We start from the raw sequence: 13,219 nt of genomic DNA on the forward strand, positions 1-13,219 counted from the left end.
AGTTTAAAATATAATTTAATTTAATTTAAATGTAATAAAAAATTCATTGAGACAATCGAATTAATTCGATAAGTTAATTTTTGAATTAATAAATTTTATTTAGTTAATAAAAGTAAAATAAAATAATTTAATTTTGGATAACAATTTGAAATCAATTGAATCGATCAAGCAAACATTTTTATTAAAATAATAATATTACTTGAGGATCATATTGATGAAATTTAAAGCTAAAGATCAAAATGACACTTTGAAAACAAGTTAAGTACTGCAACTGCAATTTACTACTATTTTCTTTTCTTTCTTTTTTTTTTTTTTAACAAATTCACTCCTCTTTTCTACTTGAACTAAATAGCTTTGGATTTTAGAATTTCCAAATTAAAGAAAATGACTTTGAAAAAGAAATCCACCGTCAACAGCGATAGCGAAGAAGACGAAACCTTTTATTATCGCTACTCCTCCGCCGCAGCACCACCGTCCTCTTCCTCCTCGAAATCCATAAACCCCAACCAAACCCACGCCAAATCCGCCGGTGGCAGTGGTGGATCCGGCGGTCTAGCTCCATCAAAATCAACCCTTTACGTCTCCAACCTCGACTACTCCCTCACAAACTCCGACCTCCACACTCTCTTCTCCACCTTCGGCAAAATCGCTCGCGTAACTGTCCTCAAAGACCGCACCACCCGAAATTCGAAAGGGGTTGCCTTCGTCCAGTTTGTTTCCCGCGATGACGCGCTATCGGCGGCGAGTGTCATGCACGGAAAAGTGCTCAACGGCAGAACCCTCAGCGCTTCGATCGCCGTCGATAACGGACGGGCCCCGGAGTTTATTAAGAAAAGGGTTTATAAGGATAAGTCAAGGTGTTATGAATGTGGGGTTAGTGGCCATTTGTCTTATGAGTGTCCGAAGAATCAGTTGGGGCCAAGGGAGAGGCCAGTGCCAAAGAAAGCCCGGAGAGGTGGCGGCGGTGGAGAGAAAACGGATGATGGTGGGTACTGGGGGGAAGAGGAAGAGGACGGTGGAGAGTTGTTTGAGGAGGAGAATTGGGCGTCAGTAGTGGATGGGGCAGCGGAGGAGAGGTTGAGGAAAGTGGAGATGGTGGAAGAAAAGAGGAAGAAGAAGAAGTTGACCAGAAAAGCGAGTTATTTTAGTGATGAGAGTGATGAGGAAGAGTGATTTAATGGTGGAAATAGAGAAATGGGATTGCTTTTTCAGGGTCAATCTGGAATCAATTGAATTTGAGGTACATTATATTTTGTTGGTTCTATTGTTTTATGTTATGAATTTGAGTCAGTTTGGTGGTAATAATTATTGCACTTATGCATATATTGTATCTCTAGTGGGATATCTGTTTATTTCTGTGATGAGAGTGATAAGGAAGGTGGCTTGGTGAGGGAAATGAAGTTGCTTTGTTGGGTTAAAATCTGATGTTGGATCATTTGAGTTTTAGATATCAGTTTTAGACAATCTGATTAGTTATATTGTTTAAAAGTATGATTAGGGTTTGAATTTTCATGGTGATAATGGTGGCAAAATGTGCATTGTTGTATCAACTAATTTGATATTTGATGCATAAATGACAAATTGGTTATGAACTAGGAAAAAAATGGTTGAGTTTGTTTGGTACTTCTTGGTCTTCTCTATTTATTTTTTTTTCTCGGGTGTTGTCTTATTTGTACTATTTTATGCTTGAAAGACGTTGAAAATAAAATGGTTCCCATTCATGTGTAGTTGGTAATTGATGGTTTGGTTATGTCAGCTTTGTTTTTTTAAGGATCGTGTTTGTTTCAGCTTTGTTTTGCTTATTGATCGTTTTGGTTCTTTAATTTTGTTGGTAGCTCATGTTTAACTAGTTTGAGGTTAACGTTCTGTTCGTTGGAATTAAACATTTATACTGATATTTCGGTGGATATTGATTGAGAACTAGAGATAGAAGTTGTTATGTGCAATGTAATTTTGCTTTATTTGAGCATGAGTGATAAATCCTCCTCATTTATGATGACCTCAAGGAGGACTTCAGAGCCATTGACATTTGATATCATTTCAGTGAATGCCTTTTACATATCTGCAAGCCTTTTAATTACGATGCATGTGTCAACCAAATGCATTCAGCATTCCTATCAATGGAAATAGTTGATTCATGTTAAATGCAAGATGCATGGTTGATAAGTGGTTGATGAAGGGAAAAGTTTTTGCTCCATAAGGTCTCTAGAGGAAAATCTCTAATATCTTAGATTGCAACTAATTTGTAAAAGCTCCTTTTAATGCTAGTGGGTAATTTGCAGTTGTGAAAAATAATAGTGAACTGTCTTGATAACATGCACATATATTTGACCTAGTAAAAATAAAAAGTGAATGCTCAATTGAGATATATTTCATCATTATGAAGTCAAAGAAGTAGAGCCGAACTTGTAAGATAAGGTTTTGGGAGTTGTTGAATTATTTTCTATTTTATCTTGTACTTGTCAACAGAAATTTGAAATATAGTTGAATTAGAAGGTTTTAAACTATATGTTCCTTTTGCATGATGCTCTATCATGTAGTGGCTCAATTTCCATCCCCCAGTTGAAGATGCTGGAGAAAAATGATCGAGACAAGATGTATATGATATATTAATGTAAGTGATTAGCCAGTAAGCTGATAGTTTAAGACGCTTTAATGTAGATGGAGATGCAGTTTGGTTTGAGATTTCATTTTGTCAAGTAACATCTTCTTTTGGGTGTTTCTCAGCACTTGAAGCTTTGCTGTGTTTCCTTTTCACTTCTTTTTTCCCTTGGAAGAACACTACAAAAAACTGGTCTTTGAAAGATAGGTTTACATGTGAAGCATAAAACTGATAAGACAATAAAGCCGTCTGTAGATGCATGCTTGTGCAAGAGGGTGGAGAGCACCTTTTGTCTGTCACAAATGTGTTATAATGGAAGATTTGAAAGTTGCAAAGTTTTTGTAACTGCCAACGAACACTGACAATGTTTGGGCTGCAAAAGGATATCTTGCATTTTCTCTTATGTTTAATGATCAGTTCTTAACTTATTTGTGGAGTATTTTGAGAACCTCTGGAAGTGATTTTATTTGGTGTTATGTATCTTTCTACACATCTGTTTTTTGACACCTGTAACATGAAGAGTACCATGGTGTTTTCCATCCTGCAGATAATCAAAAATAAAATTAAGTTCCTAAGTATTTCCACATTAGGGTGGACTAATGCATGTGCCATTTGGTGTGTCCTTTGCTACTGTGAAACTATAGAAATTTATTTGTCTCTTGACACAATGATGTGGATGTGTATATATATATATAGTGTTTACTCTTTGATATATGAGCGTGGTTTGCATTTTTAAATGATGTGCACTCTATTTTTACTTTTTTTTTTTTGTGCTTGAATATGTCGGGAATTGAATTTTAATTACTGAAACTAAAAGTTCAGCACTTTGACAACAAGTCACAGTTTTTGGTGCTCTGCCATTACTTTGGCTAACATTTTATCAAAAAAATCAGGCTGTGGCTTGTAATTCGTAATTAATCTTGTTTAAACAATATTTTTTTGTCTCTCTTTTGTCAGAATTTACACTGAAAATGATGTTGCTTCATTGCTTCTACATTCAAGGAGCTTTCCACATAGGAACTGAGTGGTTTGAGGGCATCTTAACCAACAAGAAGAGTTTTTATCTTAGTATTTCAGTCTATGAATGATGTTTTTATCTTATATTTCAGTCTATGAATGATGTATAATAGTTTGATGAGTTGATAAATAAAATTATAAAATGAATCCTTTACTGGCAGTAAGTAATAGAATAAATAGGAGGGCAGCAAAGCAGAAGTTTGGTTGAATGGTAATTGAGAAGAATTTTGATGTTATGGCTTGGATTTTTGTTTGCCTGCTTTTGCTTTTGATCTTAAGAATTAAGACATCAGTTAGTTCAAAGAGAAAGAAGAATCCCCCGAACTAAAAAAGCCTTAAGAACAGCTTTTATGGATTTACTCTCAATCTAGAGAGTACTGTTGTATTTGAGTCTATTTATACTATACATAAAACAGATGGAAACAATTAATGGAGTTGATCACCAGATTAAATCCAAGACTATGGCTACAGTTCAGCCAATATTGCAGTATCATTGCTGCTTTCTTCTGAGTTATGGCACAGAACCAGGGATTACCCTTCTTCCTGGCATCCGATCACTTTTGAGTTGCCCTACACGTGTTTATGATGAGCCTGACTGTTGTGAAGTCTGCAAGAAACACAAAAACATAGGTAAAGCAACAATGCTGCTGGACGCAATCATATAAACACTTTAAAAATGGAACAGGCAGCATGGAAACACCAACTCACCAGCATTTCATGGTCTCCCATAATTTCTTCTATCAACTCAGCAACCGGTTTATCAGCACTGTTGGGAACAAGAGCAGCAAATACAGCTGCCTCTAATCCTGCATATAATCAAAGGAATAATTAGATTGGTTTATTTAAACTGGCTCTAATAATTTCAATCCATAACTTTCATAAGTTTATTTGAAAATTTGACTCGAATACAATAAAAATCTGTGGGAAGGTAATTTCACAAATTCACCAGGCTCGACGTAAATAAGCTTGTTTAGACAATCTGGAGAGGGGATGTAATAGACAAAGTCAGGAATCCTTTGCCGCTTAATAAAAAATGTGTTCAAGTTACTTCAACTGCAACTTTAGGCTAAAACTTTTAGATACCAGTTTCTGGAAATGCATCAATGAACATCATCATCTCCTCCCCGCTAAGACCAGAGAAAAAACAGATCCGAGGCAGTGACTTTGCAATCTGCAGAATGTAATATACTAATCACATTTGAACATGAATAGCTAGAACATCACAGGACAATATATGCTTCGGTACATAAAATCTCTAATCCGCTACCCATTTCATCCAGAAACGAAATTAAGTACTTCTTTCCTTCCAATAGCTAAAAGCTTTTTACTGCATTGTTATATGTCAGATAATCCACTTATTAAATGCATGCTAAGTTAATTCTGTTGACTCTTAGGTCCAGTTCTGGATATAATGATGGCCCAAAAACTGGTACAACACCGGTATTCCAGGGTTTCCCCGTGTCTATGCGTTATAGCTTTTGATGATAAGTTGATACTAAACTAAATTATGTCTCTTGACAGCCTCGAACATTTGAAATTCCCAATGACCCTTTGAAAAGCTCATTAGATTCATCATAACCATGTTACCTCTCAAAATTTCTAATAGAAACTCTGTTGAGCCTTATTCTGCCAGCAGAAAATGGTAAGTAGTAAACAGGGATAAGATGGTGAACAAGAAGAATGACTTTAGAATGAGCTAAGATATTAACCTTCACTTCTTCCAAATTAGGTTGCCTTGTATTCACAGCTTCCCAAAGTGAACGAGTAATCATGTCTTCAGTGCAATAAATAATCTGAACATATGAGCATTCAAATGAGAAAAATAGAGTACAACATGTTTGAATACAGCAGATCTAAATTTCCTTCTGATACGTGAAATAGTTATCATAACATTAATTTCCTGGAATGCTGGAATTGACACCAACAGCAAGAATGAAGATCCTAATTTGCCTTCTCACGTGAAAAACGACGGAAAACTGAGATGTTTTATAATAAATTTAGTTCAAATGATATGGAGAAAAAGAAGATAATTGCATTTCTAAAGCTTCTGCCTTCCTGAATCTTGTTAATGACTATAGGCAATAGTATTTCATATATGAAAACTCAAAACAATAAAAGCCATGCTACTAAACCAATCCCAAGAAAATGAGAAACAGAAAAATAATTCAAATACTGCCAAGTTCATCAGTATTTTGTGAGATTAGAATTACTACTGTACATCGTTAAGGCAAGAGCAAAAGTGCTTTTTGAGAAAGTTAAGGAGCAACACAAAATATAAAATTTCTTTTGGGTGCCTTGCTGGAAAATCAAATTTCAGCAGGCTCTTTCATATTTTTTCCCCATTTTGCATCATTATAGGAAAATGTAGAGACAAGAAGTAAAGTATTACCTCCAAGAATTCACCGTCCATTGCTTTCAAAAACTGCCGTATCTGTCCTAAGAAGTCATACAGAGTTGCAAGATGAGTAAGGGAGTCGTTCTAAGAATTAGTCCAACACGCACATTCAAAGCTGTCTAATAATTTTCGAGAGATGAGACAGTGATTCATCTCATGCTTACAAGAATGTACTTTGTATAGATTAGAAAGTGAAACAATAGATCTTCATTTTAACCAGTTTCTTATATGAACAAAATGAAAAGAATGTATACCCAACGTCTTTCTCCCACCATAGCTAAGCTGCTTAGGCATAGCCAAGTTGGGAACCGGACCAATCTTCAAGAAAGAGGTCCTAAATTCAAATTCCACCTCCCTCCAAGCAACAAAAAGGGGAAAATGTCATCCCAGCAGTGGATCTAGGATTTTTTTTTTGAAGGTGTCTGCTTAAAATATATATAAAAAAATTGCCCATGGATTTACCAATTTTGTCGACAAAAAAGGGTATCCATGAAAAAAATTTTAGAAGTGTTGAGAGAAAAAATTTCCTTTAAATTTTCTTATTTTCCAGTTTTTGGTAGTGTCCGTGAATGCCCTATTTCAAAAGGTGGATCCGCCTCTGGCCATTGCTAGATTTTTCTTTCCCTCTTCACTTAGTAAAACAAACGAAGGGAAAAAAAACTTATAAGCTATCAAAGGTGGATCTGCCTCTAGCCATCCCTAGTTTGTCTGCAATAAAGGAGGTGCATGCCCACCTGTGTTGTTCACCAGGGACATATAAGCTACTTGAGCTCTAGAAAGAATGTACTACAGATAATCAAATTTTGGATAAATAGCTTCTTCCAGTTCAAAACGAGCAGTAAAAATTGCTAAACATTACCTTCTCTGCTTCCTCAGGTTCAAATCCGAGCAACAATAAAGCCTATGAAACAAACAAAATTAAAAGTCTCAAATGTCATGTGGGTTCAGACTTCAGACTGTGTATTTATGTTTATGATTCATCACAAGAACAGTTACTGTTTGATACCTTTAATGCAAGGATTATTCTTTGTAATAAGTTCTACTACTGATTCAAATTGAAACAACTTGCATGATTTATCTACAATCATTTTGTTAAAAGTAGGAAACTAACCGGAACTAACTGGTAGTAACAGGTAAGAAACTAACCGGAACTAACTGGAAGTAACAGGAAAGAAACTAACCGGAACTTACAGGTGGACCATATGTGGGATCATCAGCATTCAATGGAACAAACTTTGAATCCTCAACTAACTCACTGGGAAGTCCTGCAAAATACGAATATGTTAGGAGAATATCAACACAAACACACAGAAGATAAACTCTTAAGGATGGGAAATCTGCAAAGAAAATAAATAAATTAAATAGAATGGATTCAATAATATCAGTAGGAAGCCCCTAAAAGGCCTCAAATCTGAATTTTAACTCAACAATAATAACTAATTGGTGTTTCTGAACAGATTTTAATCCGTTAAAGATCTAATATGATTGATCTCGGAGCTTTACTTAGTAGATTCATGCAAACACACATCTAGCAGGTCTGGGGTTCACAGTACTTGCAATCCTTTCCTCTATCCTCAGGCTGTGGCCTACTTTATATTTTAAAAAAAAAATCAAATATGTTTTGCAAAAATTAGATCTTCACTTATGCCATTACAAACCGAAAACTCTTCTCCTTTCAAAAGTCAATAGAGCAATTTATTTGTCTGAGAAGATGAGGATGAAAGCTCAAATAAGTCCTTTTCGAGACTAAGGGCAGACCAAGAAACCACTAAGGCAATAATGTTGGACATAATTTCGTACATGCAACTCTTATATGGTCCAGAATTTAAAACTTTCAACTTGTTTATCCATTTTACTTTCGCTTACTTTTGCATTCTATTTTCTAAACTACTCTACATCCAAACATGACTTTTTTATTTTTTCTTTTGCCTAGAACCAAACAAGATTATATAGTCCCCAAGCCTTTAGCTTAGTGGTTAAAGACGCTTGAGGAAATATCAAGGGCCAGGTTTCAAATCAGACCCTTCTCTCTCCATTGCTTGTACCAGGCTTTGACTTCATGATGTAACAAAAACAAAAACAAAAAAATAAGCTACAGGCATCATATAGAAAATGAGTAAAGCTATGACACATAAACACAAAATTCTAGATCTAATTAAAAGTAATGAAAATTCAGCTACCTTAACCACTCAGACCAATAGTAACCCAACAACCATATATCCATTTTAAACCAAAAGAATGAAACTTTAAGAAGTTTCCATTAAAAAACAGGAGGGAAATTAACTTCAAAGGGTAAGCATACCTTCAGCTGATGCTCTTGTTGGTCCTCTGGAGAGCTTGAGATTCTTCTTTGGGTGACATGTATTCTTGGCTGACAATGCAGAAAATATTGAACTACGTGAAGCTGCAAAAGGATTTGATGAAATTCGAGGAATTAACGAAGCTTGACGCTTTGCCAGAAGATTCAGACAAACCCCAAAAGTGAAGGCCATTTTTCAGTTCTTCACCGTTCAAAAAAACTTTGGCTTTCTGTTTTTCTTGATAAAGTTCGAGTCTTTTTCCACCGAAAATATTGGTAAATTTGGTTGAGTGGACATGGATATTTTCCCCTGTGCAGTGTATCCTTTTAGACCCCATGCATCAATATTGATCAACCAATCACTTACTACCACGTAAATATTTATTTAATATTTATTTTTTTATTTGTTTTTAATTTTTAGTTATCTTTTTTTTTCTCACTAATTTTCATTTCTCTTACAATTTGTTTGCTTTCTCTGAAGAAGGAAAAAAAAAATCAAAGACCAATGCCAAAATCGAAATTCTTATGTGTATTTTCCCTTTCTCTTCTGTTCCTTGTTTCTTTGGCCTGCTTTTCCGCCGCCGCTTCCTCTGTCTTAGACGACCTGCGCCTCGCCGGATCGAGTTTTCCATCGGTGCATACAAAGAAGTTGATAAGGGAGTTGAATTTATTTCCTAAAGAGGAGGTCAACGTTGTTGATGGAAGCCGGGTTTCGTTAATGGAGGATCCAAAGCTGGTCGAGAAGCGGTTTAAGTTCCCAAATTTGGCAGTGCCTGCCGGGATTTCCGTTGAAGATTTGGGTCACCATGCTGGGTATTACAAGCTTCCTAATTCTCATGATGCCAGGTAAAAATAAATTTTGGTTTTTTATTTAAGTTGGGATATTTGGTGGGTTTGATTTGGTGTTTAAAGTTGGTTGTTACAGTCCAATCAATTAGAGAATGGGTGCTTTTCAATGTGTCTATTTTTGGGTAATTTTATGTGGCTTTTTGGGTTTAATCTCAAAATCCCTGAAATTTATTTGGTTTCTGGGTGAAGTTCTGTGTGTAATTTCCCCTGATGCTTGGTAAAAATCAAAAGCCTTAATTTTTTTTTTTTTCACTAACTCTGTTTTAGTTAGTGAATTTGGTGATCTTACGTTTTTTATAGAGTTTAGTGGTTGCTGAACGTGTTGGCTTTTTTATATTATCTGCATGTGTAAGACAATCACAGTATTAATTAATTTTTAACATGTTTTGAATATTGCAACTTTGTTGTATTGAACCCGGAGTTTTAGCTCGGTTGGTCACGCAGCCACCCTTAAACTGTGTTATGGAAGTTCAAATTTTAGTACCCGCAACCTTTTCGCTATCTCAGACTATGAACTCCTTTCTACAAAATAAATAAATAAATAAATAAATTTTATGTGATGCTGCTAAATTAATTAACCTTCAAATTGTACATTAATGTTCTTTTATCAACTATTACAGTCAATTACTTCTTTATTTCTATGTTTTCAAAATTTTTCTGAAAAAACAGCTTCCTTGCTAGATATTTCCCCTTGCTTTTATATTGGTTTGATGTCTAGCTTTTTTTTTTGCAGAATGTTCTACTTCTTCTTTGAATCACGCAATAGTAAAATGGATCCTGTTGTAATCTGGTTGACTGGAGGGCCAGGGTGTAGTAGTGAATTGGCTTTGTTTTATGAAAATGGCCCTTTCACCATTGCTGATAACATGTCCCTTTTTTGGAATGAGTATGGTTGGGACAAGGTACTTTTCTTCTTGATTTTCTCTTCCTTCTTTTGTATTTGGTATTTGTGCAAGTAATATCACCCTGAATAATGATTAATTTTTATCTTTCTGATACTATGTAATATTAAAAATTTTAACTTCGAGATACTAATGATTGATGGACTCTTTTTCCATTTTGTGTTGTAGGCATCAAACCTTCTGTATGTGGACCAACCTATTGGTACTGGCTTTAGTTATATTTCTGACAGAAGGGATATTCGTCATAATGAAGACAGAGTTAGCAATGACCTATATGACTTCTTACAGGTTAGTATGTTTATCTTGGAAGAGATATTATAAATCTTTACTGTCTACTGAATTATTTCTTGTCAATATTGTGAAAAGTGAATGAACATCATTCAATATGTTGAGGAGAAACGAATAAATTTGTTGTTTGACTGATTCTCTCTTTATTATGTTAGGCATTCTTTGTGGAACACCCTGAGTTTGCAAATAATGACTTTTTTATAACTGGAGAATCATATGCTGGGCACTACATTCCAGCTTTTGCCACCCGAGTCCACCTAGGAAACAAAGCTAAAGATGGAATTCATATAAACCTAAAGGTATTTTACTAATTATATGATGTCAAGCTTCTAAATATTATTTTAGTAATTTCTCAAAGTTACAACTTGTCTGGAATCGATTCCTTTTGCTTACTTCCAACTACAATGCGGTTAACAGGGATTTGCTATTGGTAATGGCCTGACTGACCCTGCAATCCAGTATAAAGCTTACACAGATTATGCTTTGGACATGGGGGTAATCAAGAAGATTGACTATGATCTGATCAACAAGCTGGTTCCAGTTTGTGAACTGGCAATAAAGCTTTGTGGTAATTTTGCATCTGAAAGGGCTTCCTCTTTCCTGTGATCATTTTCTACATTTTTTTATCTCTGTTTCAAATTTCAAAGCCTGGATATATTAGTTGATGCTTTTTTTCAATTATAAGATATATCACAGATTGAATCATTGCTGCCTATCTTCTCAATACTTTTTTTTTAAAAATAAAATAAAATAACTTTTCAGGCACTGATGGTACAATCTCTTGCATGGCTTCATATTTTGTCTGCGATACCATATTCGGTGGCATCATGGCACTTGCTGGCAATATAAATGTAAGAGACATGAAATATTTATTTTTATTTTATTTGGTGTCTTGTTCAGGGAGAGGCTGACAGCGATGGCTTGTCATTTTTATACGTTATTATTTATTCAGCTATTTGCTTTGCTCTGGTGACACATTAAAATTACCTTTAATGCTAGAAAGTAGAAACACATTTTATAAATAATTTGCATATTTGGCTTGTGGTCATTCTTGTTTTGATTGTAATATCCTGTAAAGTAGAATGTCCTTCTTTCCCTAGCATTATCAAACTATCTTTGTATAAAAGGTTTGGAGAAATGTTTTTGTGCAAATAATGTAATTTGCCTGATTAGAAAAGAAAAGAAAAACAGTTTATTATAAGGTCTTTAATTGGTCTTCATGTCATTGATAATCTTCTTTTTTCAGAACTTTTTTTTTTGTGCAGGATACCTTGAAAGTTTTGGGTTAATATGTAATTTGACCCTTGAATTATACCACTTTTCACAATTTGGTACTTATAAAAAAAAAATCACGATTTGGTACCTTAGCTTTCATTCTGTTGTGTCATTTGCCTCAAACATCAACTCTGTTAATCATTTAAAAAAAAAAAGAAAAACTCTGTTAATAATATGCCAATGTGGCAAGAAATCAGGGAATAAAATCATGACACATGAGGCATTTTGATTGAGCAATAAATGTCACGTCATCACTTTATCTAACACCATCAGTCAATGGTGCAAAGTGCTTGACAGAAGCAAAGCTAAGGTACCAAATTGTGAAATTTTTCTGTAAGTATCAAATTGTGAAAAGTGATATAGTTCATGAGCTAATTTACACTTTAACTCAATTTATTTTCCTTTGTTAAACTAGTAATCTATAAAGAACTCTTTGCTGTGAATAAGCTGTTGAGAAGAGTAATCTCTTTCCTGATACATTATGATTCTTTGAATAAAATTTGAGTAAGCACCAATTTTTTCTGACTGCAGTACTATGACATCAGAAAGAAATGTGAAGGGAGCCTTTGCTATGACTTCTCAAACATGGAGAAATTTCTGAACAAGAAATCTGTTAGGGATGCCCTTGGTGTAGGGAATATAGACTTCGTGTCCTGCAGCACTACAGTTTATCTGGCCATGTTGGTCGACTGTATGAGGAATCTTGAAGTTGGCATTCCCGCTCTCCTTGAGGATGGAATCAAGCTTCTTGTATATGCTGGGGAATATGATCTCATCTGCAACTGGCTTGGTACATATTTTCTGTTTAATATGTCAGATAAGAGCATATTATACCGGATAATGAATTTGTATCTGCTCAAATTATTGTACCTGAACAGGCAATTCAAGATGGGTTCATGCAATGGAATGGTCTGGTCAGAAGGAGTTTGTAGCATCTTCTGAGGTTCCTTTTGTAGTTGATGGCTTAGAAGCAGGAGTCTTGAAAACTCACGGACCGCTTGGTTTCCTTAAGGTCTTCTTCTCTCTACCAACCATATCCGTATCTCTAATCAAGCTATAGTGAACAATTTGCAGCCGGTGCTGATATAGCTGTATGGTAATGTAACAGGTTCATGATGCGGGTCACATGGTTCCTATGGACCAGCCCAAGGCAGCATTGGAGATGCTGAAAAGGTGGACAAAGGGTACCCTATCTGAAGTTTCTGATTCAGAGAAACTGGTTGCTGAGATGTGATTTCCATCACCTCTACTGCTTGCATCCAATCTAGTTGACCTTAGAATGGCAATAACCATAGTAAAAATCTCCACGGTTTCTGCATCAACCCTCTCCCCTAAAAAAAGAGTTTCTTTGTATGCCTGTAAATATCTGGATGTGGATGCAATAGAATCCTGGTTATCTTGGTTCGTTTTTATTTTTAAGATAACCTAATGAAATTAGAGTTTTCTGTATTCCTTTTGTCTGTTAATTTGGTAATTTGTGTATTTATGCTATTTATTTTGCATTTAATGTGTAAAACACAAAAATTAACGTGTTATAATTAATGTCGATGAGTTAAACATAAAACATATATTTTTTATTTTTGTCAAATTTA

General features: G+C 35.0%; 3 protein-coding genes across 6 annotated transcripts; 2 read left to right on the plus strand and 1 right to left on the minus strand.

The window, feature by feature from the left end:
• Positions 1–315: 315 nt before the first annotated feature.
• On the plus strand, positions 316–3,855 carry U11/U12-31K (RNA recognition motif and CCHC-type zinc finger domains containing protein). 2 transcript variants are annotated; one of them, XM_089740886.1, is made up of 3 exons: positions 316–1,240; positions 2,541–2,614; positions 2,728–3,038. In XM_089740886.1, exon 1 carries the CDS (start codon positions 385–387, stop codon positions 1,171–1,173), a length of 789 nt encoding a protein of 262 aa, XP_089597012.1. In that variant the 5' UTR covers positions 316–384; the 3' UTR covers positions 1,174–1,240; positions 2,541–2,614; positions 2,728–3,038. The 2 variants fall into 2 exon arrangements, with proteins under 2 accessions (XP_089597012.1, XP_022745860.2); XM_022890125.2 differs by lacking the exons at positions 2,541–2,614; positions 2,728–3,038 and adding an exon at positions 3,560–3,855 and having other exon boundaries at positions 317–1,240.
• Positions 3,856–3,941: 86 nt separating this feature from the next.
• On the minus strand, positions 3,942–8,623 carry LOC111296077 (vacuolar acid trehalase). Of its 3 annotated transcripts, none has more exons than XR_016325982.1 (8): positions 8,317–8,623; positions 7,206–7,279; positions 6,874–6,915; positions 6,009–6,050; positions 5,329–5,412; positions 4,703–4,790; positions 4,328–4,598; positions 3,942–4,226 (listed from the first exon to the last, which is right to left on the minus strand). XR_016325982.1 is itself a non-coding variant. In XM_022890126.2 (8 exons), exons 1-8 carry the CDS (start codon positions 8,504–8,506, stop codon positions 4,200–4,202), a joined length of 645 nt encoding a protein of 214 aa, XP_022745861.2. In that variant the 5' UTR covers positions 8,507–8,614; the 3' UTR covers positions 3,942–4,199. The 3 variants fall into 3 exon arrangements, 2 of the variants coding, with proteins under 2 accessions (XP_022745861.2, XP_089597013.1); XM_022890126.2 differs by having other exon boundaries at positions 4,328–4,425; positions 8,317–8,614; XM_089740887.1 differs by lacking the exon at positions 6,874–6,915 and having other exon boundaries at positions 4,328–4,425; positions 6,009–6,055; positions 7,196–7,279; positions 8,317–8,617.
• Positions 8,624–8,737: 114 nt separating this feature from the next.
• LOC111296075 (serine carboxypeptidase-like) lies at positions 8,738–13,191 on the plus strand. The gene is made up of 9 exons (XM_022890124.2): positions 8,738–9,159; positions 9,896–10,064; positions 10,233–10,352; positions 10,508–10,651; positions 10,770–10,920; positions 11,115–11,203; positions 12,159–12,417; positions 12,506–12,639; positions 12,736–13,191. Exons 1-9 carry the CDS (start codon positions 8,819–8,821, stop codon positions 12,859–12,861), a joined length of 1,533 nt encoding a protein of 510 aa, XP_022745859.2. The 5' UTR covers positions 8,738–8,818; the 3' UTR covers positions 12,862–13,191.
• Positions 13,192–13,219: the final 28 nt, after the last annotated feature.

The sequence above is a fragment of the Durio zibethinus genome, chromosome 12 (genome assembly GCF_047325235.1).
Source record: "Durio zibethinus cultivar Kanyao isolate XHJ-2024 chromosome 12, ASM4732523v1, whole genome shotgun sequence".
Taxonomy (NCBI): Eukaryota; Viridiplantae; Streptophyta; class Magnoliopsida; order Malvales; family Malvaceae; genus Durio; species Durio zibethinus.

Coding starts and splice junctions, on each gene's coding strand:
- U11/U12-31K (XM_089740886.1), top strand. CDS start 385: ATGACTTTGAAAAAGAAATCCACCGTCAACAGCGATAGCGAAGAAGAC.
- LOC111296077 (XM_022890126.2), bottom strand. CDS start 8,506: ATGGCCTTCACTTTTGGGGTTTGTCTGAATCTTCTGGCAAAGCGTCAA. Junction 6,051..6,873: donor AACCTGAGGAAGCAGAGAAG/GTAATGTTTAGC, acceptor TTCTTAGGACAG/ATACGGCAGTTTTTGAAAGC. Junction 5,413..6,008: donor TGGACGGTGAATTCTTGGAG/GTAATACTTTAC, acceptor TCATATGTTCAG/ATTATTTATTGCACTGAAGA.
- LOC111296075 (XM_022890124.2), top strand. CDS start 8,819: ATGCCAAAATCGAAATTCTTATGTGTATTTTCCCTTTCTCTTCTGTTC. Junction 10,065..10,232: donor ATGAGTATGGTTGGGACAAG/GTACTTTTCTTC, acceptor TTTGTGTTGTAG/GCATCAAACCTTCTGTATGT. Junction 12,640..12,735: donor GACCGCTTGGTTTCCTTAAG/GTCTTCTTCTCT, acceptor GTAATGTAACAG/GTTCATGATGCGGGTCACAT.